We start from the raw sequence: 27,437 nt of genomic DNA on the forward strand, positions 1-27,437 counted from the left end.
ATATCATTATTATAAAAAATAAGAATTCAAATGCATTTACTGGTTATAAACCCTTTAATAAAAAAAGCTAGTGGAATGTGTGCTTGCACCTGCTGCCTTTGTGTGCACCCGTTGACTTCGTGCATAGGAAGTTCTGCATCAGTGGGGATGGCAATACACTGGTAGGCATCCTTCCCCCCTCCCCATCCCTTTTGTGATGCATTATTACACTAGATTCTGCTAAAAAAAATCCCAGCCAGAATTACTCAGTGAGGTGAGGGGAGGACAGAGTACTGGAAATGCACAATATCAGAGAGCAGGCTTCTACTGCAATGAAATGAGAGCTACATTTTGACAGTATTCTCTGGTGCTTGCACTGTGCAGAAGGTCAACACTTTACTATGCATACTCCAATCCTCCTGGAGTCTCACCACCTCCTCAAGCTGCACAGCAAGCATTTCACGCTATTTCTATTTTTATGAACTTCCAAGACACTTTCCTCATCTTCCATTTAAAAATGTATCTTTATTGTATCCCAAGCCCCTCCACCCCCTAAAGCATTTGCAGTTCCTCTACCACTCCTGAAATAGATGCTGTATAGAATCAGAGGCCAGGCTCTGCATTGTAGCTTCACTACAGAGAGCTCTAGAAGAAGACAATGAGAGTAGTAAGCAGATTTGTATTTAATCAAGAGTTTATATAGTATGTTGGATTTTTTTTTTAAAGTTGCTTCTCTAGTTACATTTGACATATTATTTTCCCTCAATAGCTACATTTCTTAATTTGACATATTACAGACCAAAAGAAGCTCTCTTCCCCTCTGCAGTTCCTCAGGCTCCAGAAAGACTAGTTGCAGGATTAACTGCTCAACAGTGTCCATGTCTGCAAACTAGTTCTACTTCACATCTGCTTGGCAGCCCACTAACAAAGCAAAGCAGGAACGCTTTCACCTGCTTGGGCACTGAATTCTCCTGCAGCCAGACCTCAGAGCTGCGTCAGTGATCTGCCAGCTGCAGTGCTGGAGCAGCACACCATGCCCCAGGGGCTACAAAGGTGTCACAGCACAGAATTTTGTCCCTTACCTAAACTGTTTCTGAGCCAAAATGGTTGCAAACATTTTTTTCATGAGTTTCCATAGCTTTATACATATCATATGAGCTTTATTAATTGCAAAACTCTGACACATATAACCAATCTAGAAACCTTCCAAAACATTGGCGACCTTGCTCCTTTTCCCTGTGTTTTGTGCATATCCTCCTCTGGTATACTTCAATCAAAAGAAATGTGCCTGAGAAAGAGTTTTTGGAGAAAACAGATCAGCAGCAACATCACATGTTTGTCTTGAATTCCCAATTAGTGCACTCCTGCTTGGGATGTCTAGAAGAACACACACACCTCTGTTGCTGTCATGTTATGTGTGCAGGACCAACTCCCCATTCCAGCCCGCAGTAGGTGTAAGATGGGAGCCCAATGTTTGCAGCCCTTTGAGAACAAGTAACAGGAAAGGCAGCACCCAGCCGAAACCACTGTATTCCTTCTATTCACATTAGGTTAAAACCCAAGCAGTTATAATTTTGCTATAGCTGACTCAGCCTGGATTTGAGTCCAGGATCTAAAGGCAAATTAAATTTCACCATCCATGTTAAGAAAGCAATTCAGCTTCTGAACTGGATCAGCTTTGATGCCATGTTAAAGAATTTAGTTGAAATGTGGTTTGATGAAAGACTCCTGTTCAGCAGCAGATATAATTATCACACTGATCTTAATTAGATCATGAACTTGACTTTAGGATCCCCAAAAGAGTATTAAAAGCTTGGTCCAGTTACACTGAACTTGGTCCAGAACACTGAAGCTTATCCATCAAGATAAATATATTACCAGTTCTTTGATACAACAGATGCTTGATGAGTAACAGAGCAAATGCCTTTTTAACTATGATTTTTTAAAAGGATTATTAAACTGCACTAAAGTGTATGCTGTTATCTTTAAAGGAAAAAAGTATAATACATGAAAAACAATTATAGAGCACATCGAGCACAATTTTTCAAGCACTAGTTTCAAAATTAAAAACATTTGAACAAAGGTTCTCTCTGTGGAGAGTCACTTTGTAACCAATTCAAGGCTTTAAATAGCTATTGTTTAAAAAAATTGTCAGCTACAGAAATTGTTTTCCCTTCAGATTCAAAATCCTGTCAGACCAGGGTGATTAAAATGTTGCATTAAAAAAAAGGAGGGGGGAAGGAAAAGGCAATCTAATCACGCCTTATAAAAGTAAAACCAGCAACTCAATTTTTAAAGCATCATGAACAAAAGGCTATAGCCCATCTATCATTCACATATGGATTCATGTAATGATTCTTCAATTAGAAATATTATCTGTACAGCAGCTGAAGACTGAGAACTGCTGATACACTGCAGATGAGAACATTTGCCGGTCTCTGGGCTCCAGCCTTTCTTAAAAATGATGATCGCACAATATAGATTGCTCGGTTTATATGTGTATTAAGCTGCAATGCCAGCATTTACATTTGCAACATTACAGTTTTGCTTTCTTAGGCTCAAGAGAATTTGCTGCATCTGGTAGATTTTATTTGCTTTGTATCTTAGGCAATTGTTATGAGCAAAGCACAAATAGGCAATATTATTGCTTAAAGTCCTTTGTTTTGTTGATTATCTCAGATGCTACAAAAAAAAAGTAAACCAAGAGTGGGCCTGCGAGATAGGTCATTCAGTGTCAGTTGGCTTGTGCTATATTATCCCAGTGCTATTTTTATAAGGCATGTCCATCTGCTCCTTCATTTCTTCCACATGTATAGATCCAGAGAGTCTAAGATGCAACACCAGAGGGAAAGCAAAGCAGTTATGGGCACTGTAAGGGAGGAGAGCCATTTGGGTGATTCAGACTGCAGCAAGTGGAGTGATTCCTGCCTACCCTTGCACCCTACCCTGTACTTGTAGCACATCCATGCTGCAGCAGCACGATGGGCACTGTGCTGCCTCTACAGCCACTGCTTCCACAGCTGTAACACACTATGAACTGTGGCAGCTGCAGAGCAGGCTACAGGGCAGTAACTTAGAGCAGCACACTAGGTAGCAAGAATGGTAACCTCTTAAACTTGTCTTTCTGAATCCTCAGCTCTCCTGGAATATTTCAAACACTTGCCCATTCCTATTTCATGGCTGGTAACCACATGTTGTGACCTAGAAAATGATGGAGAAAGGCAGCTACGTAAATGTTAGCTGTGAGACAGCCTTACTAAATGGGCATCTGTTGGTGTTTCTACTAAGGATTCCTGCTCTATCAACCCTGAGTATGTGCTGAAGCCCAGGCAGCCTTCCCAGATGTCTCCCTAGTAAAGCAGAAGCTGGAGACAGCAAGTCGGCTCTCGTAGATTTTTGAGCCATGTTGAAGTCTTTAATGACATGTGTCTGTGTAGAGATTAGAAAAAGGGCTGCAGTCAATTAAGAAGCATTTTACTTCAGTGATCAATCTGGGAAAGATCTTTGTAGACGACAAATACTGTTAATATATTTGTTTTACTCTGCATACTTTGACAAACTCATGTCCATGCTATTGACATCTTTCACAGTACTGGTTTTAGTGGGTGAGACCTGCCATAGCCATGAAATCTCCCTGTAGCTGCTATACAAAGGAAATGAAAATTCATGAGTGTATGCCCAGTGTTATTTCACTACTTTATTACAGACATTAGTGAATAGAGAATAAGTAATTTACACTCTTCCTTGAAAAATACTTTTTATCCTCTACTGAATCTCCTATTTCAAATACATTGTGAATAATCAAGTCTTCTCCATTTACTTGGAAGTATATTGCCATTTGAATTACTTAAAACTTCATTACATTTATAACATAACATTATAGATTGCATCTGTCTGTAAAAAATTAATATTAATTAAAACTGAAGACACTTAAGGGGACAAAGCAAGCAAACAAAACTGCAAACTATTACAACAGCTTACCAAAGTAATATAACATAAATATTTAGTTCAAGATTTTATACATCATGGTGGGACATATTTATCAAAATATTTTAAATTTTCTGACTTCAGGTGGTATCACTAAGATCCGTTAAGTGCTTTAATAACACAAGAATTTAAAATTTATTTTTGTTTTCAATTAAAGCCATCATCTTAATTTTAATAAAAAAGGTTTATGAGGACAAAATCAAAATAAACTGCTTACCTCTTTCTCTGGATTCTAGTTTAGAGCTTTGTTGAAATATTCAGTTTTGATTGCAAATGGGAAACATTTCAAAGACAGAAAAAACCACTACCCAAAGGAAGTAGTTGAATTTATGGTAGAAGTGGGTGAATTACTTGTAACAGACAATTTATTATGAGACCACAAAAGGCAGAGATTTCTTCCTCTCAGAGAAGGCAATTGCTGTTTTCTTTACTCAGAGTCAGGATATCGTCCATCAAATGCTTATTTTAGCTTCTATCACACACCTCCCTAGACCTTTGTAATGATAGTTCTAACATCCTCATTCTGTGACTGGTCAATCTAAATCAATAATTTACACTCATTCATCAGCCACAGAACAGCAATCTCGAAAACCAGGAAGAAAGGCATCACTAAGGCGTGGTGGTTTTCACTGGCTGCTCCAATATATGGAATACTGAGGCAGTGAGCTGCAGAGATTTGACTCCAAAGTTTGTGGAAGTTTACTGACTGGAAAAACTGAGTTACAGCATGCCCTCAACAGGAAACAAAAAAAAAAAAGGCAGGGGGGGAAATAAAAAGAGAGACAGAGAGAGACAAGACATTTACATCTCCTTACAACCACAAGGGCTCGGTGGCCAAGTTATCTGACACGTCTCCTAAGGATGTGTTTGTACAGCAAATAATAACTGTGGCTGCAGCCTGGGGAGCTGCACAAGCTTTAATCAATCTAATGTGTAACTCCAGCAATAACAATGTAGAAGGACCAATTCAATTTAAGCTTAAGATACGATGGACCTCATTAAGTCAGAGCAGCTTCATGATGATTAGCATATTATTACCTCCCACATATTAGCACCACCTCTTGTATCAATTCATTTAAATTGGACACTGGACAGACAACCTATTCAAAAGCATAACTATTTTGTTTAACTGATTTACAAAGGGCTCTGAACGATGTATGTCTCAGTTCCTACCAAACAAAGTAACTAAAACATTTCCTGACGTTTAGAACTCATTAATTGTGGTATCCTGAGCCTTATTACATTACAGACAAAGAAAATGTCTTCGAACATTATGCTCACCTTGAACAGTAAATGACATAGAAGCAATATACCATGTAGTGGTTGCATTTAAGAATAACTACAAGTTTTGCAACCTACAGCACTGTCACTCCAGTGAGTATGGAACCTTTGTTTCAGGAACAGACTCTGAATCTATTGTTTCCTTAATGAATTCAAATCAGCAACTGCACAGAGCCACAGAAGCAACAGTGCCAATGGCAAGAGACACTACAGAAATGGAAGTCTATAAATTTCAACAACAGTAGACTAAAAATGCCAAAATACTCCTAGGGCTCACTAGGCTCTTGAAACTGCTGCATTAATCCCACATGGCATTCCTCCTTTTCAGTGGGTCTCTGATCTGATCACCCTATCAAAGATGAAATAGGAAGAATGGAAATAAAAAAACAAAGCCAAAAATCCCCAAGGACTGTACCTCTCCACTCTATAACTCCTGACTTTCAGTATTAAAGCTTCTTTAGGCTGCTGAGCAATGCAAGGTTTTCAAGACCTGAGTACTGACAGCACAGGAGGTACTTTAAGGTTCTTTGCCACTGGAAACTGATTTGTTTCAGGCAGTTCATGACAGGTGAGAACACCTGAAAAACATTATTGTTCCAACTCTGTCATTTCCCCATGCAGTCTGAACACTATTATTATATTATAGTATTTAGTAAGGGCTATCCCAACATTTACATAAATCTTCAAAAAGAAATTAAAAGTGAAACATATGCTGATGAAAAACAAGATACTTTTAGAGCAGTGAAATGTGTTGTTTGGATAATCTATACCTAGGAAGGAATTCAATCACTGCCACAGACAATCCTGTTAAACAAAAACATGTGAATAAACATTTGGTGATTTGGTAAACACTGGTCGAAATAGCCACACACAGACTGAAAGGCAAAATCAAAGTCTTCACGAACATAAAGCTTTACTTTGGCAGGTATTAAGTGCATTTTGTATGCTGCAAAAAATTGTGACTGGCCCTCTGTCTCAGGGAGATTATCACCTACTTTCTTAAGGCTGAATTTCACCCAACTTTTTATTGTTGTTTTCAGATCAAGAATAGATTTCTGCACTGCAGATGCACAATTCTAACCCAATAGAAACCTCATATAATTCAGACAGAAAAACATATCTTCCTGTGTTACTAAATCCGTATCTTCTAGTCTTCAAGTTGTTCTGTGGCTGCATTAGATTCACTTATTTCATTTATACTTTTTTCTTGCTTTGCTTCTTTTCTAAAAGTCTTCAAACACTTGTCGAGTCTTTTTAGGAATACATCTACATCTTGCTTTTTAATTCCAATTGCTGAGGCAGCATTGAGGTAAGCACAGGGGTAGTTATTTGCATGTGACATAAAGCCTTTAAAAGTGTAGTTATTCACAGTTTGTACAGACCCACATGGAACAACCCTGAAACAAACAAAATTATGGTTCAGTTAAAGCTGTCTTGGACACTTTATGTGATTCTCTAGGTTGAACACAATTACACAAATTTCTGAAGTAGTGAGTTGCTATTCCTACCACTGACACTCAGCACCAGCATAACATTAAAATCTTTTGAAATGCTGGGTCAAATAGTGTATACTACAAAGGAATTACTTACATAAAAAAAAGGGAAAACCTGAAACCTTTATATCAGGCAAAGAATTGGAGAATTTTAACTTCAAGAATTGAACCTGTTGAATAATTTTACCAAAGACAGCTACAATTACAGGACAAGCCAAGGTTAGTACAGGCAAATTAAAAAGAGCATCTAACTACAGTACATATAGATTTACTGTCATTCATCTGTTCGGGAAGGGGAATAATCCAAGCTAATGAAGCATGCCTTCTGACGTGGAAACATTCAGCTCTGCTTCAAAAAAATGACATTAAGTCTATGGCAGAAGTGAGCATGGCAGCAGTAATATTCAGATTAAGGAATGCTGCCAAAATAAATTTTAAATCATTCTCTTCTTCTAAAAGGTTTAAACCAAAATCTTTAAAAATTATTTGGCTTGAATTTCCACGTAACAGCGTCTCTAAGAATAAATTCAGCTCAGACTGGCTCAAGCTGTAGATTTTTAATTATTTTAATTTTTTTTTTAAACACAATTAGTTCCAGAAAGCAGAATTTTCTTCCCTATGACAAAAAGCTACGTAGGGCATTAAAAGCTTATTCCCCTGACAACCAGCATAACCATATTTGTGCTGCAATAAACAAAACAAAGATCTTCCCTAAGTAGCTTACACCTGAAGATCAGACAACATCTGGAAACTAAATGAAACCAAGGGGTACTAGGGAATAATGACACTAAATTAAATGGGCATAGATTATCTATTTAGCCTACCAAAGTTAACAAAGGGAGCCTCACTGCTAACTCAGGCAGGGAGACATTATTAGTTGATAACGCTGGTAAAGAAGGGTGATTACTCTCTGATTCGTTATTGTCTGCATTCTGTAATCATGAGACAACTGGTATAAAACAAATTCTACAGGGTTTAATAAAATACATACTAATATAACTAATATGCTAAAATATATTCTAATATAACACCCCAAATTTTTCTAATTCATAGCATCCTTACCTTGCTCCAGAAACTTGTCTGGTGAAGAGCATAGATCCAAGCTGGGTAACAGCAGCATCATTACTTTCATCTAGATTCTTCAGTGACATGGCTAAAACAACATAAGGTCAGGTTAAAACTGCTACAAAGCTGCTCTTTCTCCAATGAATCATCACAAAGGACAAGGTGCTTTCCAACAGCAAGGATCTAGCCAAATATTTGTGTTCAGATACAAAGAAAAAAAGAAATGCCATAATTTTTAACTTTTCCAAAAGCTGTCATAGATTACTTCTCTGTGCAGATTCTGCACAGGTGGGTAGTCCTTTGGTGTTCAGCAGAATTTTTGGTTAGAACACATACCTTGAGCAGGAATTCCATAATGTCTTTTAAGATCAGTGGTAAAATAATTAGACTAGAATTTATTTTTAAATGTACTTTATAGAAAGTATTACTACATGCTAATATATTCTACCTGCCTTGATTACAATAAATGAATATGTTGGACAGAAGCAAAATAATAGGCCTAAGTTACTACTCTACTTTTATAGTAGGTTACCTTATTGGGTTCAATGGTTTCATATCAGCCTAAGAACAATTTAATACAGTGTAGTGAATAATGTTTAATATATAGGAATGGTATGTGAAAGTGCATTATGAATGTACAATATATTAGAATTTTTTAAAAGATAAAACCCCAGCAATTACCTAGGGAAATGGGATTATGTGGTGTGTCTAACAGTCTCTCATTGTGGTTATCTGCCAGCTTCTTCAGCTCACTTGAAAGATAGGAAAACATCTCCTAAAAAAAAAAAAAAGGGCAATTTTTTTTTATTAGCTATCAAACAGAGAAAATAGCACCTATTTCACAAAACTGTTAAGTCTCCATTACATCCTACAGGTGCCCAGCTGATTCTCTTTTCAAGTGTACCAAGAAAGTGGACCAGACAATTCTCTGAAATAATTCTATAAAGTAACAGCTCCATTTCCGGAACACTGTTCTTATCTCTCAAGCTGATACAAAAGTCTCTATCTGGTTTAATATATGTGTTTGGGATGTCGGTCATTCTCTCTGTGGCCCTGAAATCTAGGGAGGTAAAAACTTGAAGAGATTCCCACTGCACAGCGGGTCTTACCCCAACCCACTGCTGCAAGAGCTTTCCCCTGCCCTGGCCCCTTAAATCACTGAGCACCAACTGTTGCCATCACAGACAGCCACCTTATGGCAAATTGCTCCTTACTTTGTTTTCTCTCTATTAATACATTCCAGATTAAAACCAGTACATTTTGTTTCTAGTACGATACAATCACAATTCCCACTAGTGCAGAGACTTCTTTTTCTGTGTGAGAATACAAATCCAGTCTCTGAAGGAGGCTGTGAGTGCACATTTGACTGAATTTTGTTTCACACAATATATACTCTCCTGAATACTCAGCTCTGTTGTGCAGCCTGTCCTTTTCCTGTGATCCCCCTCCTGTTCAACCTGACTAAAAGAAGGCAGATATCTGAATTTCTGCTATCACTTAATTGGATTGCACCTTTATTATGAAAGTGTCATAAGACATTCATAAACGTTATGGTTCAGATACAAGTCACACTGCACATAAAAGGCTGCTCCTCTTACTTCATCTGTATTTTATTTCCTCCCTCTTCCCCAACAGTAATCTATGATAATTGCTCATGTTCTTTCTCACTCTAATATTTTCCTCTTCAGATATCAGCTCAAAACACTTATTGACAGAGTGAAAATAAACATCATTCTTCTTATTGTATGCTTTGGGTTTTTTTTCCATCCTTTTTAATGCTTAGTCTCTCATAAAAAATAGCAAAAATGTATAGATATTAAATAGTCTTTTCAAAAGATATTAAACATAATTTTTTCCTCTTTCTGGCCATAAAAATTGTGCTGCTGATCTGCTTCAGTGTGACTGCCTGTTTAAGCAATTTCTGGACCTGACAAGTGATTTTTCATTCTTTAAATAGAGTTACCTCTTCTGTTTGTAGACCAGTATCCTGCTCTGACCCGTGGACTCTGACAGATACAAATTATAGCTTGTGAGCAAAATTATGTTTTTGAACAGAACCTCCCCAAGGTCTTATAAAACCAAACGAGCTTTGTGGTACCTAAGCTGGAATGATGTTACAGCTGCTTTTCCTGAACCACTGTGAGAAGCCCAGTCTCACTTCATGCGTGAACAAAAGAACACAGCTCCTGACCTGTTCTTCCTGATACCATAGAACAAATTCAGATGGAGAGGAAAAAGTACCCTCTTACTGTCTAAATGAATTAGGCTGTTGATTCAACTATCAACAAGAACATAAAGCTTCTGTAATACTTGGAAAAACAAAACTTTGCGGAGGTATCTATGGTTAATTATCAGAACTAGAAATTTGTGAAAATATTTCTTATTTCTTGTAAATCAAGTGATTTTATAGTTTCAATTCATCAGAGCTAATTTACAGTTCACCCCAGAAGCTGAAAAACATTTATGTTTCAAATGTTCAGTCAGTTTTGCCTTCATTCTGGTCCCTCACTGAATAGAAGCACACTACTTATTTGTTATTTGCTTTCCACAATAAGTGCTAGCCATTTTATTAGGGTTTTTTTTTCATACAAATAATGAATTAATTTGTGCTCCCTCTGCTGGCTATTTACTTCTACAACTGAAGCAAACTATTACCGAAATAGATAAATTGTGTTTACTATGGAGATATTATTGGTAAAATTAGTACTGACAAAAAGTATACTGGAACAAGAACCAATTCCTAAGTAATTATTTTTTGTGTGTTGTACCTAGGGAATTCTCTGATAAATCTCTCATGCTATTACTGAAAGGGCTGCAAGTCAGTATAAAAAGTTACCCACTGTATAAATGTATTAAATTAAATTACATTTATTAAATGAAATTAGGTTACCAGATGAGCTTTTACATACAGAGGAATTTGTTAAAACAAGAGAGAATAGATGGCAAAGAAAAAGATGGCAAAAAAACCTAAAGTATATCTTCATCAGTTGGACTGAAGCTACATGGACACAAATTCATAACTTCTTATTTTTATGAACAATACTCTCTTGCATCTTTCCACTGGAAGTCCTCTAGGTATTTTATAATTTCAGAAGTTTGTCACAAAATAGATTAACTGCCTTTCCAAAAAAAAGGATAAAAGCAATATTTTTGTGAGGTCAAATCTATAACCAACCTCTATTATAAAATACTTCTCTTACATGGAAAATTTATAAGCACCCTAAGCAATTATGTATAAATGAGCTCTTACATAATAGATTTTTCTGTAGCAGGCACTCAAGTTTTTTCCAACAAAGCTAACTGTTATGCTAAAGTTGCACCAAACAAGCCAGGCACTAAATGTCAGTTAAGTTTCATTATTTAATTCACTGTTTCCCCTTAGAAACTTCTCACAAAACCTCATCAGGCTAGAGAAATGAATGCTAAATGGTGTGGAAATGTCTTGCACTTTTGGTCCCGCCAGGACCCAAACCAACAAAACACCTTAAAAATTACAAAGAACAAATCAGCAATGCTGTATGCACTAAATATGCCAATTAATTCAATTATTTGGACAAAACTGCCTAATTCCATACACATATACAAACATATTTTCAAGAAGTGTTGTAACAATCATTACAACAACCATTTGACTCATACCATATTTACATTATAAAACTATTTTTAATAGAAGCTACACTAGTATGGGTGATTCTTCATTTGTTGCTCCATTGTAATAGGCACTATTCTTCTTCCAAATGAAAATAACTCAAGGCAAACAAGTCAGGAAAAAGCCAGTTACTCCAGAGGAAAAGAAGATGGGGCTGCTAAATATACTGTCAGTCCTATATCAGGTGACAAAGAGGCAGCTGATAAGGGCCAGGAAAGTTTTTGTGCATGGTTGAAACTATTCCTAGCTGGCTCTAACCACCCAGCTTGCTTACAGGGTGAGGTTGTAACACTCTGCCTTCCTCCCTGTTTCACTCTCATCTGAAAAGATGAGCCACCCTCAGAGAGCAGCCATACAGCTGCTTATGGCACTAAAGACGACACTGCACAAGAGGAATTTTACAACCTCTTCATAGCAGACACAGATGCCAACTCTCCTACGCTGTACCTGAGAGCCATCTGGTCCCATCTTCCTTTGCAGCAGCCCCTGCTGTTTATCATGCAACCATCACAGTCCCTCTTCTGCTCCGTGTGTCAGACTGACCGGCTGCATCCGACCTGTGATCTGATCACACCCCTTCCTGCAGCCAGAGAGAAGCTGCAGTGCTGAGCATCGAGAGCTGTTAGTGTATGAGAGCCCCCAAAGAAGGCTTGCCCTCTTGAAATGAAGCCAAACACACGATAGAAGCTCCATGTGTGACACCTGTATATACCACATGCCCTCCTAGATAGATCCTCCTGCCTTGCAAGGATTGTGTTCTGAATTTATATTAGAAAGTTTAAAAAAATAAGAAATTAATTACAGAACCTTTAAACCTTCATATTACATGTGTCTAACAGATATTTCATTAAACAGAAAGTACCCAGTAAATCTTGCCGATCTGATATGGTAACACTAATGCTGACATTCACATTTTTTTAAAGGTGTTTCTTAATAACATCAATTGACACACTTTCTTTTCAGCACTTGTGAGACCTTGAGTTCAGGCTCCTTATGACTCACACCTCTCCAATACATGCTATAAGTATGTAGGCCTCTTTGAAACTTCCAGTCATGCTTGGCACCTGTGTAACTACACACCACCATTTAACACAATTCTCTTAAAACTATTTTGCCTCCAGCCTCTATTCAGCCTAAAGTTTGAATATGGTTCCACATATTTCACATGGGGAAAATCCTGCAACATTCTCATGTTTGACAAAATATAGCATAGCAAACAAACTAGACAAAAACAAACAAACAAAAAAGGAGTAGCAAACATCTATTTTCCTTTAAGAATATCTGTTTTTTTACATTTTTAATATCCATCATTAAACAGCTTTCTTCTTCTTCCATCGTAAGTAGAACAGCAATATAAACTCACACTGAGCTGTACAAATAATTTATTCCAATCAGAACAATTACATCAATGACAACTCCTGAAACATAAGCCCAGTATTTTACTGAATTGTAAAACCAAACAATTTCCTCCCACTCCGTGTGATTTTAAATATTTTAGATACATGCTCAATAAGAACATAAAAATAACTCCAGTTGCACTCTCAGAAAGTACACAGACAGATGGATAGCAACATAAAAAGCTCCATCACACTCCAACTAACACAGAAATACATTTAAGAAAATGAGAATTATCTTCATTGTTAGATTAAGGAAAGTTTAATGAGGAAATCCATAACTGCTGAAAACAAAATAAAGCAATCATCTCTCCAATAATACCAATATAATGTTAAATGGATTAAATGGACCAGGTATTAAACTTGGTCTGTAGGGTCCTGAATGTAAACCCTGAATGTAGGGTCCTTGCTCTCCATAAAATCTGAGGTGACAACTAAGTCTGCTGTTTATGCCATTAGAGAGTGTAACAAACATATTTACTAGAGGTGGCTTGGTTCAGACACAGTTACATACATGAAAATAACAACTTTTATGACCTGGAAACGCAAAATATGGGACATTTGTGAGACCTGTACTGAGGCATCAAGTCAGTGGCTACAAAAACATACCTTTACATAACATTAAAGCAAAGATATTAACAAATTTGACTATGGAGCAGCTGTCATCTGCATTGCAAAAGGACCTAGAATCGCCTACTGAGATCAGAAAACCATTGTTCTAAACACCACAGACACATAACAAGGAATACTGAAAATTCACAAGTGAGAAGACATTACTGTTGGTGGTCTTCCATCCTTTCTCTGGAATATCAGAGAGATACAACTGTTGAAATCATTCCTTATTAAACTTTCACATATGGCCACCTTCACTCAGCTACTTGGACAGCATGTATGTGTTACTCTCTTTCTCTCCTGTCCTCAGATCCATTGTTCCATTTTATTCCTTCATACCATAATAATCCCATACTCTTGGACAAAACTGCACACTCCCCAACTGCCAGCTTGTCAGAAAAACTCCACTCCCTGTACTTGCTCCTCTCCCTCTTGTAATCTTTTCCCTTCCTATATTTAAGTCCACCTGTGTAAAAGAAAAACTGGGCAGACTCTTTCCTTGGCTGTGCAAGATTTCTCTCTTTTCAGTAATATTCTGGTCTTTCTGGCCTAAGCTCAAATAACCTGAAGTAATACCCACGTGAATAAGGATCAGGTAAAAAGAGAAAGAAAAAAATACCTCAAGTTTTTTATAGCTGATTTTTTGTGCGAGTAGGTGCAGCTGCACCAATATAAAAAGGAGTACTCAATGTCAAGCTATAAATAGCTCCTGCTGGAAGCCTAATAGCTCTGCCTTTGCTTCCTCAGAGCACAGGCAATAAACTATCACTATTACATTTTTACAATTCAGGAACAAACAGATTTAAGCAAAAATGTTTCTATTTCTACAGCAAATCCAATAAAAGAAACATATTTATGCCATATATAAGGCCCCCTTTATAGAGTATACTCACATTTGAAATAGAAAGACATGAAGTTGTAAAAATATAATACTTCACTCACTTTAGAATTCTACTTCCATGAAAGTGACATGACTCAAAATATACAGCTATTCATTAAGACATGTTATTTATGAAAGACTTATTTATGACTTGGACAATATTTATACTGCCCATTATACATCTGCTACTGCTGTACATCTAACATCAAAATCAGCTTTGTGGAACATACAATAAATTCATTTGAGAGTCTTTTGGACATGAGAGTAAAGGGGGAAAAATACAATTTGCTTTCAGTGAAGACACAAACCATACATGGTAATACATGCAACAATCCAGAATAAAATGTTAGAAACATTTTATTCTTTTTATTTATTTATTTTATTTATTATTGCAATACTTGCAAAAGCGGCAATTGCTTTCAGTGTTTCACAAGTCACGTTTTTGCTTTAGTTGCACAGATTCCTTCTTAGTCAACTAAGTTGTTTTAGTTTTCCATAGTCTAACTGATCCTATGGAATCTCAGTTCCAGTACAGAATTTCTGGAAAGCTCTACAAGCAGATAGAAATAAGTCACAGCATCCAGCACTATTGCTCTGCCATGTAATCAGAGACAGCAGCAAGCTGTCAGCAAGAAACAACTGGAGTGTAGTTTTTAAATAAAATAATGAAACAGATATGCATTATTTAAAATTATTAACTTAATAGTACTTAATTCACAGCATTTTCTTATCTAAAATCTCTACAAGAAGAATCCTCTGTATTACTATTTAGAGAGCAAAATCAGGCCTCTATTATTTCCAGAATTAAGGATAACTCAAGATGTACAGATTCCAACCCGACACTCATTGAATTTTTGTGCAATGCAGTTATATCCAACTTAGAGTCTGTGAAAAGCAGAGAAGAAACCTAGCTCTGTATCTAGATGAATACCTTAAATGACAGTATTCTTCTCCTTCTGTGGCAATGCACAGTATTTATAACCTAACCAGAAGTTGTGATTCTCCAGAGCATGTGGTACACAATCACTTCATTAAACACTATCATAGCACAAAGGCACAGGAGAGACAAAAGAGGAAGACAACAGACCCTGGGTCACTCTGAGTGTGCAATCTCACATCCTGGAAGCACTGGGGCCGTGATAACACAGTACAATACTTCTCAGATTAAGCTTTTGTGGATAAAATTCTACTGTATTAGTTACATACAGGAACAACAAACATGAATACTGTACAAGATAGTACAGGACCTCAGTTTAGCTTTCTGGTTTGAACAAACAACAACATGGAAATCACGCTTACTCATAAGCACCATTTAGCCAAGAAGTAATTATATCATACTGCCTTTCCAGATTCAGAGCTGTGAGCTCAGAGTAAGTTCAAGGGCTTTCTAGACAGAAACTAGATTTACTACACAAAGCAGTTTTGCAACAAGACGTTAAGAGCTGACCTCAAGAAAATGCTGCTTGCCAAAAAACTTACCTTTCTCTCTTTCAGTAACTTTTTGTAGCCACTGGTACCCAGAGACAGAAGTGTAATGAGGACATCTAAGGAAGGAGACGCAGATGCTCTTCCTGAAAAAAACCCCAATATACAGATTAAAGTGGCAAAAATAAATTTTATGTGAAAGAAAGCTGATAATCAAGTTTTCTACAGTTATTTCATATGGCTGAAATCAGACCATGAACTAGTTACCTGGATACATTTTGCTGATCTCCTGAATGAAGGACTCGTTGAAGCCAGCAATGATAGCACCACCTACTGGAACCATAAAATTTTTGTCCAAGCTCTGAACAAAAGCATCTATTCTGCCCACTCGAGCACCCTTTGTCAAAACAAACAAAGAAAAATCCACAGCATATATTAGAAAAAAAGGAAATGGGATAGTATCATAATTGCACAACAGTGTAACAAACCCACATATAATTCCTGAAACTCTCAGATCCTGCATTTATGATAAAAAATAAAAACCATAGCATTACCTTTTCTTAGCACTGCTCACTATTAGTACCGTTGTCTGCTTAACACAGTACCTTACAAATTCCCATTTTTCTGTGATTTAAAATACTTATTTTAGTTCTCGCAAGTCTAAGTGGAGCTCATTTCAAACAACCAAAAAGTAACCCCTCGAAATTTAATGGGAATTTTACAGGTAAAACTGTTCAACCCAAACTTTTCACGGATTCTCACAGTAAAGGACTACAAGTTAATGCTTCATTAGCAAAGATTTCTCTCTATACATGTATAAATTTGCATTAAAACAAGTGAGCAGTCACAGCACCTTTTCTATGGTTGCTTGCAAAATCCAGATCCCGATAACTTACAGCAGATATCCCCCCCACTTCAGAGAAAACAAACATCCTTATACCTAACCACTCAGATATTCTTAATGGAAAAAGGTCTATATTCTGCAGCACACCTTCAATTCGAGCAATATGCAACTGGGAACTGGACAATTAAAACCTATGTCGCATAAGAGAACTTGAAAAGTATATTAAACCCCATAAATACTACAGCATATGCAAATACATACAATTTAAAGTGCTACTAACTGAATGCAAGAAAGAACAGAGTTAATACCTATGGCAAACAGACTGAAAAAGGCAGATTCAACTAAATCACATTTATTATTTCTATGTTTTGATAGCTTAATGCATGTGAGATAGGAAGAGGCACTCCAAGTTTGTCAGCTTTTTGATGGGAAGATGAATGCCAGAAGCTACCATTTGATTTAATTGACAGGAGACCACCACAGGAAAAGCATGGCAAATGAAATGGTCTCAAAAGCTTTTCCCCTGTGATACTCTTGCAAGTTCTATTCACAACTGTGCTCAGCATGTACATATTCCTAAGTATTCATTAGTAACTACTTCCTCATAAACAGCACATTTTCTAGCACACTAAATAAATTTTTGTAAATAAATGTAAAACAAATCAGAGCTCAAATGTATACATTTGCATAAGCAAGGAATAAACAAACAACTTATCAAGTCTAGAAAAAATGCAAAAACCAACGCAGTAAAACTTCTATTTGTAGCTTTATAGTCTGAAACGTTTATCATTAGATACACTTCATGCAGCAAACCCCAGCATTTCCACAGCCCCCTTCATGTTAGTTTCTCACTAAACTTGTGCAAATTAAATAAACATGTACCCAGTACATTACAAATAAAGCACATACCCTTTTCTATTTCACAAAATGCTTTAAGTTTTGTTAAATTCCCTCTGTTTTTCAAGACTTAGAAATGCCAACACGACGTTCCTGTTACAATTATGTCTGTGCCCTGTTAATAACATCTTAGCAATCAGGAAGAAGATGACCAGCGTATTTTAAGTTACTACTAGTTCAAGATTTCCTGGATCCTGTAAAAATATAATCCCCTATTTTTTTGCATAGGCAGAGAGAGAAAGGAGAAATATTGAAGAACACTGCACATACAATACAATTAGCAAAAATGCAAGAATTCTGTTTCATGACTGATCTAAGATATCAAGCAACATTCTCTTCAAACTAAACGGTATCAGAAATTAAACTTTTTTGAACATAACATTGAACTTAACCCAGTTTCCTCAGCCGCTCTCCATGCCAACAATATTTTAACAGTGACAACATCTATAAAGTGTTGCTGTAAAATCCTGTACCTTCAATTGAAAATCTGTAACTCACATTCTGTTGAAGGCTTAATCCCTATTCAAGCATGATCCATTATTTACTTTTAGTCAACAAGCTTACGAAATATTTTAAGAGAGCTTATTAAGGACATTCTTTCCATTATGAAAGACACATGAACATACACAAAACCTAACTAAATGTAGGGTTATTACACAAAAAGCACATAGAAATAAATATTATTTTAAAGTTCTATTTCCCTCTGGTTTTTTTCCCCTCCAAAAATTGTTCAAATATCAGACATGCATGGGATTACTCTCAACACCATGAGGCATCTGATAAAATCTACTAGGTTGTCTACAATCAGAGATTTACTTATAATTGTTGAAAAATATTATTGGAAATACACAGCTCCTACCTGTTGGATAAGATGCATACATTTTGACGACTGAACTCCATACGCATTGTTGACAATATGGGGAATGTCATAATTGGCACAAATCACTGCCAGCTCTTCCAGCCTGTGAGTATAAAATTGTCATTTAGAGAAGCATTGATAACTGTAAGTCATCTTACAAGTCAGACCATTAAAAGACTGAAGGATCTACAAGGAGGTCAGAATGAGAAAGGTAATGTTTTGATTAGTACCTCAAGGCAGTACTTGTCACCTTAAGCTATAAAGGTTAAGGTAAAAATTGTACTGCCTTTTACACATAATGCAAATTGTTAATCTGGTCTGAAACTTTTCGTGCTTCTCTTTTTGTCTGGACACCAGTAAATAGGTCCCAAACCATTTTGCTTCGGGTATAAGCTTTTTTTTTTTTTTTTTTTGCTACTTCAATGTTAAGTAAGAGAGCTTCAGCTAATCACACTTTTCTTTCCTTTTCCTCTAGTATTCAACATTAAATTGGTCTATGGAAGTTCCAAGAGTGTCTTGGGAGTAAAAAACACTGTATAACAGGAAGTTTTTACACGCTTTTGTTTAATTCAAAGAACTAGTATTTCAACCCTTTGGCTGGAATCTCACTTGCATGTTTCAGACAAACTAATTAAAAGAAAAATTCTTTAAAGGAAGGGAGACCCCCTAAATGTCTGAATATGGACACTGACAAATTGAAACTTTGTTCAACTGTTTACAACTTCACTTTCATTTGGAACTCCCTGAAATCACAGTGAGCTCAGCCTGGATTGATTAATGAATCAAATTAAGATTTATGTGAGTGCACAGATCATTTTAGGTAAGGGCCTTCAGCATTTTAAACATACATGTAACTTAGTACTCTTTTCTGAAGTACTCCAATTATACTCTGTTTTTTAAAAAAAGACTCATGATTTTCCCCAAATCTGTGAACCTATCTTAGAAAAAATAACGTAATATATAGTCATTTAAGTGATGATAAAAGTAATATTACCTCTAAAAAAAACCCAGGAAACTCTACTTCCAATGTATTTTTACTCTCTTTCTGTACTGCCTCTCACTGTAATTTACTGACATTCATATAAAATGTGACAGAGTATGAAAACATATTCCAAGAGGTGACATTCCTTTGCATTTTATTTCTATTATATTGCCTAGTGTTGTTCTGCAATGCAAAATTCAGCTGCAAATGTCATAGTAAATTTTCTGAACCTCAATCCTTAGGAAATCATCACTATTACCTTAAAGAAATCATCACTATTATCCTTAGAGAAATCAAAAGTATCTTACAATTAGGAAATACCAGTACTGGTAATCAGTACATGTTGATCTTCTACAGTCATGATATTTGTCAGAACCTGCATGTCCAATAATTTTTCCTATTTATTAACATCCTGAACTCTGTAACAGTAACAATATACTTGAGGAAACATAACAATATGCAGGGCAAAGTTTTTGTCTTCTGATCTGCTGATCTTAATCAGACTCATTCCTCACCTTCCAGAGAGAATCAAAAGGCACATAGTTCCCCTCTTACAAGCTTTTTTCAGGTGCAGGCAGCGGATTTCATCAAACTGGAAACACAGAGGGTGTACAGCTATGTATGTTTGTCTCTCTCACCTCTTGAGACTTAAAGGAGCAATAAGCTAGCTTTTACAAGTACTGAAAACAGAAAAGTCTCTTCTTTTTCTTCCTAAAAATATTCTACTTAACAATTAGATCCATATCACAATACAGAATGAGAACGCTCCAGTTTGAACAGAGTGTGTTAATATGTAAGAGAAGCAAACGATGCACAGCACTTGTCTGCTTCCAAGGCTTAACATGAACCATTAGAAGTGCTGCTAGTCATATCATAAAGCATTAATGTAAGTTGGCTACTACTCAAGTTTCTAATAGTCACAAATACAGAAATATTTCACAATTTATTCTTTCTCTCCTGTTTGTGAAAGTTCATGAAAAATAAAAGCTTTGTTCTTTTTTTCTATTACTGAAAGTAAAAAGATAAAGAATTCTGCTAAGTACACAAACCAACTGAAAAATAACACTTTTTTTCCTTTGATTGTCTTAAATCAGTAGTTTGAGAAACACCTCACAGCAAGAGCAGGTAAAATATTGTCTGAGAACTGATGTCTCTCTGAGGAAGAGTGTTTATACACTAGTGAATTATTCCCACAGAGTTAAACAATACCTCAAAGGAAAGCTATATGCACACAGCCATGAAACTACTTAAAATTTTAAACCACCACCACCACAACTAAATAAAGCCTTACAAATGCAAGATATTTAAAAATAGACATTTAAAATGTCACTCTCCAGAAATGCTGTACAGGGTTTTCCTTCCTGTAGGAAGATGAATGTTATGGCCTTCAACAGTTGACAGTATCCTTTAAATAGAAAGTGCATTCAAGTCCTCCTATATCTGTGGCATATCATAACACAGTGCCACTACCTAATAATTCATCTCTTAGTAGTAGAGGACAAAACAATCGCGTGTCAAAAAGAGGAAGCAGATAAGGAAAAGATTCATTTACCTGAGCTATAAAACAGACCATTCAATTTTGATAGCTGTGATTTAAGTTAGCCAATAAATCTGCAAGTCAACTTCGAGCCATGTTCATAGTATTCTGACAGAATTATATGGTTTTAACTTCCCTCTAGCAACTAGGTTAACGTATAATAAATACTGGGGGTTTTTTTAAAGGTAGGAAAAGAGAGTGAAACATATTTTTACTTGCCACATTTCAAAGGAAATAATGTTTCTTTCACACACCTGCAAATAGTTAACTAAATTTTCCAAATAACAAAGTAGTTAACAAAGAAGCACACACTGCATAGGAACTCTAAACGTAAGTCTTTTCAATTTTGTGATGAATTAAAAACAGCTGAAATGAAATCACTAAGATACTACAATTAAAACCATGTAAAAAAAGACATTAGTATTTCCTACTTTACATACTACGTAAAAGCTCATAAAAACATACCTGTTGAATCACAAAACATAAGGAAATTGCTTTTTACACTTATTTTGGAAGCAAATAGAGAAAGCAGGTTTTGCAAATAACAACAATGCTCATTTTGGGCAAATGACTCAATATAGCAAGTACTTCAGGCAACTCTCCAACAAGCCACCTTTCAGACTGAGAAGTTTCATAACCAAGGCACAGGTTGAAATAATGTCTCAGATGCTCTATTTTTCATTCATAACCACAATGTTCATTTAAGCTTCACCTACGGCTTGAGTGACATCTTTGTAGCAACTACAGAAGTTCTGTATATGGACACATCAAAATGGGAACAAATGCAAAGTATTTTAAGTTTGTTTTAATGGTGATTTAAGAGCTGGAAATTTTAGGTAGCATCATCATGGAATCAGTCAGCAAAAGGTCAAACCAAGGGAAGTCACAGACGGACAAATTGTTGCTATACAGCACATCTACCCCAGAGGCATCCAAGAGTTTCCCTTTATCAGGATATCCTAATTATCCCTATACACAACAGTACAATACATGAAAGAGTAACTCAAGAAATGATTTAAATGTAGCTATTTTTTTGTTTGGTTTTTGTTTTGTGTTTTTATTTTGTTTTTGTTTCAGCTTTTGGTTTGGGTTTTTGGTTTTGTTTTTTGTGGTATTGTTTGGGGTTTTGTTTGGCTTTTGTTTTGTGTTTTTGTTTTGGCCTCTGTTTTGGCTTTTCTTTGGGGTTTTTGCATTTGGTTTTTTTTTTTGGTTTTGTCTTGGCTTTTGTTTTGTGGTTTTGTTTTGTGTTTTTTTTGTTTTTGATGTTGCTTTTTGTCTTGGTGTTTTTTGTTTTTATTTTGATTTTTGTTTTGTGGTTTTGGTGCTTGTTTTTTTTTTTTTATTAACAGCTTAGGAAAATTCATCACTGGGTGTAGGAGAAGAGTAGAAAAGGCAACAGTAACATTGAAATGTGCCATTAGCTATGGAGCTATATTTATTGGACTATGTCTCTATGAAAGTCTACTTTCACTACTTCCATGAAATTGTAAAAAAACCAGTACCAAATTGGCATTAACTTCACCACAAGAGATCATCATTAACCTCAGTTATATGGCAGAAGAAAACCCTTCTGTGTTATTCTCACCTTTTTAATATACTTTTCTGAAGGTGGAACACTGTTCAACCAGGGTGATTAAAGGAGCGTTACTAATTGTTGGCAGAAGCAATTTTATGAAGATGGACATTCAAAACATGAAGGTTTTTTGGGTTTTGTTTGGTTTTACTGTAGCAAATAACGCACTTCTTACAAAGACTGCTTACCGATCAGGTACCCTTGGAGCAAAACAAGATGTTGTGGAATGCACACAAAGAATATTTTCAGCACCAAGAGCTTTGATTTTGGCCTCCACTGCTTCAAGGTCTGTCCGTAGCTCATCACCTTCTAATGTATTTTCTATCACCACAGGCTCAAAACCTGACCAAAAAAAGCAAGATCTGAATGTAACTCAACAAATCTCTGACTAATTTTGAGGTTTTAGCTCCAGTATACATCTGAAAAACCTTTTTGCTTTTGTCGTTTTAACAGATTCTTTCTAACAGAAGAGATTGTGCAAATCAGAGAGACTGTCATCTTCTGATCACAATTCCTAGGACACTTACGCTTTACGCATAAATTTAAGAGAGAGAGATTTGAATCATGGGCTTCAGTTTTACATAATTCTCAGGAGAGCAAATTAGGCGTCTTACTTTGAGGGTGAACTGTAACTTCCTTAGTACTGTCTTCTTTGTTGACTAATTTATACACCTCTGTGCCTCAGCATATGCTTGTATTTTACAGTGCATTAGGATGACAACTCATATGTGTGATTGTATGTTAGAAATCAGGAGTGTAGAAACAAAGCAAAACTAACCATGCATTAGGCCTTTTTGGGATCTTACTGCAAGGATATGAAACTCCGACAGTTGTAGAAGACCACACTCTGTGTGACCAATCAGCTCCTTCTTACCTGCAGTTATCATTGATTTAAAGCAAGATTTCTGGTCTATACGGGGCCAGATAATGTACTTTGCCTTCGGTCTCTTGTGCCGCAATGTTAAAAAACACAGAGTTAAACTCATGCCAGTTGCCATGGGAACCACAAAGCAATTGGCCACTGTCCGGACACCTGCACACAAAAAGCAAGTCAGAAATTAACATCAAGACCCCATGACATACTCCCACAAACAAGAAAGGTTTTTCAAATTTACACCTACCAGCCAGCTTTATAATATCCAGAACTACCGAATTAGTAAGTTTGTTCAAAAGGCTCGACCCTGCAGCTTTAGGCTGGACTGCAGAAATATCACCTGACCTTCCAATTCCATGGATCAATCTGAGCAAAGAAGTTGAAAACATACATCAAGTTTTTCCACATTGCAAAGCAATAATTCTTGCTGACTAAAGAGAATTTAATTTGATAAACAATTGTGGAAAATTTTGTATCCAATGCAACATCAATACCTGCATCAATACCTACATCTGGAATTCATTACAATGAATTCCACTATAACAAAATGCATATATTTGTATGAAATTTGGTTTTTTTTTAACGGTAGATTAAAAATCTTCCAGCATGCAAGTAAAAACTTTGAGAAGACCCATAGTAGCAACACCTTTAGCATCTGGCAGGTTTCCTTTTAAGCACACCTCAGCACTTCTTGATGTTTGTTGAATTAGCATTATAAATGCTGACACGTTCAGACACACAACTCCAAGGAAAACAAAAATGATTTGCCTATAGTGTAGAGTAGCATAGGCATAGTGGTATTACACAGATACTCCCTTGACAAATGCTTCATCTCCTTAAGCCAAGGAAATAATGTATACTGTGACAAACATATATAAATAAGGCTTTGCCCATCTTCTACATCTTCATCTGCCTCACTGTGCTATTCAATATTATCTATCATGGAATACCATGTCTGTTTGCATTCTGTTTTTATAAATTACGTCTATAAGCTGCATTTATAAATATTGAATATTATTTAGTACCTTCCAGGAGCAAAGGATCCTGGAATAATTTATAAAATACAAGCTTATAGAACTAACTTTGGCCGTGGCTGAAATGCAGCAGCTGCTCAAGTAAGCTAGTAACAATACACACTTATTTATGGCTTAAATTCTGTTTTTATCTTGGGAATGGAGTAAAGTGCACTCTTATGAGTATACAGAATTCAGAACTTCTTGGAGAATAGTTTTACAGTTTAAATTTATTTCCCAGTTTCAAGTTATAGGTTGAAATCAACAAATGTTTGATAATTAGTTGAAACTTACACATAACCTCTCTGCACCTAAAATATCTTCTTTACCGTTCCAGCTACATTCTTAACAACTTTCTTATACCAGCACTTCTAATTTTCTGCACATAAGCACTCCTCCCAAGGGAGTAGTCCTCCATAAGACTGGCCCTTAGAAGGAAAGACAGCTTGAAAACCATCTTCTGCTGCCTCCACCACTCCCAAAGTCACCTCTAAAACTTACTGCACTGGAGGACACCTTGCTAATGCTGACACTCCCATGTGAAGCAGAATGCCAGGTGACAGAGCCGCATGGGAACAACCATAGCTAAATGCCAGTTTAGGCTCCCTCTGGCCAGAAGCTGGACATGCTTTCTCCAGCACTGTCAGAAAGAAGAACTTCCTGGACACTCTCCCCTCCCATACCACGTGTATCCTAGTCTAAAGAGCCGTACGCAAAACTAAAAAAGCCAAACTGATGTATTACTGGCTTTCCCCATTCATTTTTCATGGTACTGTAGCACTTATGAAAGCCATAAAAGCAAAGTAACTCAACCTCCATAAAGTAAAGCTTGCTGAATTTCTGGTCTCTAATATGCTTTTGTGTTAATCTTTCAAGGAGAAACTTCCAGGAAATTTCACTTTGTTCCGTGCCTGTTGGATAAAACATCACAGCAAGGTACTCAGCACAGAACTCCACACAAACACACAAAAATGTATATTCATAAGGAAATTAAAGCAGAAGCTCTAAAATTATAGCATCCAACACACCCAGCAAGTGTCAGAAAGGCTAAAAGCTATTTAAAAGCTCTTCTTGTCTTTACAGATCTCCTTAGTTCATAGATGGACTTTGCTTTTATCTGACTATTAACTAATAACATACAAATAGCTGTTCACTAGGAACGTTCAATACCGCACAACTACAGTGTGCAGTAGTTTTTAACAAAATATAGGTGAAAAGTTGTACCTTGTTAAAAAAGTAATGCATAGCGTATTTTAAAACAGGAAGATCTCTGCTTCCCTTGCAGAAGACAACTCAGTATCTTCAGTTTCTACAAGTTCAGCATATGAGACATAACCCTGACAAAACATTTTTTTTTACTTCAAGACTTTCCAGTGAGTCGTTAATGAAAATTTAATACAGAAAGTTGCATCAATTCAATTATTGCATTATAGTATTTTTCTCAAATGTTACCAAGGTCTTAGATAACAAAACACAATAAAATATGCCATTTGAAAGCACTAGTAATAAATCTAAATAATTGAAACTGTCAGTAATTCGTACCTGTAATGCCTTCGGGCAACAAGTCCTGACACCACTCTTCCTTCCCTCTCACCCACACCACAGTTGCCCAGGAAGTTATTGCTATCCATTATAGCAAGTTCATGAAGAAACAATTCAATGGTGCTTTCATCCCATCCATCCTCAGGACATTTTCCCTTAATAATAATATAAAGGTAATTACAAAACTCAGAAATTAAAAATTAACAAAACTTTATGCAACTTGTTTGACTGCTACCCTTCTTTCCCACACTGTTTGTATTTTCATTATGTTGTTTTATGTTATCTAATGTTATAAAACTGTATTCAGAGAAAAGTTAAATGATTTTTCCATGTATTAAGTACAAGTACATTACCATATCCTGACATTAAAATAATCAGGATATTTTTCACCTTGCTCTTTCTTGTTCACACAAAACCACTCCAGGGCATACATGTAAATTACTCCTTAAAAGACTATAGATTATTTGATGTATTCTCTAGACAGGACCTACAACTACAGGCACTCAACAGAGAAAACTCGATGAAAGGGAAGATACTTGGACATTAGTGAACCAAAAAAACAAGAAGGGAAACACAATTTCACTTGTAACACATCTTCCTATCTCTGCATTTTTCTTTCTAATTATTACCTAATAGGTAAGGAAACAACTTCCAGAAAATGTCAAAACCTTCAACCAGAAAAATGCTTTCTTGTGGTCTTTACTCCTCATCTTTGCCAATTGCAAAAAAGAACCTGAGGAAAGGAGTACATAAACCCATGAAGCACTGCTATAGGTTCAGAGGCTTTTTCACATGTCCCAGTAAGAACACAGCAAATTCAGAAAATCTAATTCATTTCTGAAATGCGGTACTGAAGTTAAATTGGAAACAGCAGATGACATGACTAAGGATGGCCAAGAACCGAAACATTTACTAATTGATTGATAATTATTGTTACACCCTGGACACAAAGAAATGTCACCTTACAAGCGCATCACGTTGTACCTCACGTAGTAACGTGCTAGTACCTCAACTGCCTTTACACATTAATTGTTCGCTGGGCCTTTTACTAACGTAAGGCGGTCGCTTTTTTTCCCTCTCAGTGGCGGCCTTTCACCCTGGGTGTCCGTAAGGTCTCTGCCACCACGGCCGCGGGTCGGACAGGGCGGTGGCGCCGCGCCAGGGACCGGCGGGGCTCGCGAACCTGGGCCGGCTGCGCCGCGGACCCCGCGAATCGCAGGGCCGCTCTGTCCGCTCGGAGCCCGGTGCTCGGAGCCCGGTGCTCGGAGCCCGGTGCTCGGAGCCCGGGCGGCCCGGGGCGGCCGTGCCCGCCCGGAGCGCGGTGGGCGGGCACGGCCCCGTTACCTGCTCCAGCAGCGCCCGCAGGCGCAGCTCGTGTGCGCGGCGGCCCTGCGCCCCCTGGCGCACATAGGCGGCCGTCACCAGCCGCTCGCTGCAGCCCTGGTTCTCCGCGTTCATGGCCGCGGCGCTCCCGCCGCCGCCGCCGCCGCTCCCCTCGACGCCGAGCAGGCCCGCGGAGCCAGGCGCTTCCCCGCGGGAAGGGGCGGGCCG

General features: G+C 37.0%; 1 protein-coding gene across 3 annotated transcripts; it reads right to left on the reverse strand.

The window, feature by feature from the left end:
- Positions 1-506: 506 nt before the first annotated feature.
- On the reverse strand, positions 507-27,412 carry SEPSECS (Sep (O-phosphoserine) tRNA:Sec (selenocysteine) tRNA synthase). 3 transcript variants are annotated; one of them, XM_050338367.1, is made up of 11 exons: positions 27,231-27,412; positions 25,887-26,041; positions 23,579-23,697; positions 23,332-23,490; positions 22,646-22,799; positions 18,366-18,468; positions 16,033-16,162; positions 15,820-15,911; positions 8,487-8,580; positions 7,803-7,893; positions 507-6,644 (listed from the first exon to the last, which is right to left on the reverse strand). In XM_050338367.1, exons 1-11 carry the CDS (start codon positions 27,342-27,344, stop codon positions 6,395-6,397), a joined length of 1,461 nt encoding a protein of 486 aa, XP_050194324.1. In that variant the 5' UTR covers positions 27,345-27,412; the 3' UTR covers positions 507-6,394. The 3 variants fall into 3 exon arrangements, with proteins under 3 accessions (XP_050194324.1, XP_050194325.1, XP_050194326.1); XM_050338368.1 differs by lacking the exon at positions 27,231-27,412 and adding an exon at positions 26,894-27,016 and having other exon boundaries at positions 508-6,644; XM_050338369.1 differs by lacking the exon at positions 27,231-27,412 and adding an exon at positions 26,516-26,793 and having other exon boundaries at positions 508-6,644.
- Positions 27,413-27,437: the final 25 nt, after the last annotated feature.

The sequence above is a fragment of the Myiozetetes cayanensis genome, unplaced genomic scaffold, assembly GCF_022539395.1.
Source record: "Myiozetetes cayanensis isolate MyiCay16 unplaced genomic scaffold, myiCay2020 scf7, whole genome shotgun sequence".
Lineage (NCBI taxonomy): Eukaryota > Metazoa > Chordata > Aves > Passeriformes > Tyrannidae > Myiozetetes > Myiozetetes cayanensis.

Excerpts from the sequence above, each read along its gene's own strand:
- SEPSECS (XM_050338367.1), bottom strand. The coding sequence starts at position 27,344 with ATGAACGCGGAGAACCAGGGCTGCAGCGAGCGGCTGGTGACGGCCGCC. Across the intron at positions 26,042-27,230 it reads TGCGGGCGCTGCTGGAGCAG|GGAAAATGTCCTGAGGATGG; the intron begins GTAACGGGGCCG and ends ATTATTATTAAG. Across the intron at positions 6,645-7,802 it reads AGACAAGTTTCTGGAGCAAG|GGTTGTTCCATGTGGGTCTG; the intron begins GTAAGGATGCTA and ends TGTTTGTTTCAG.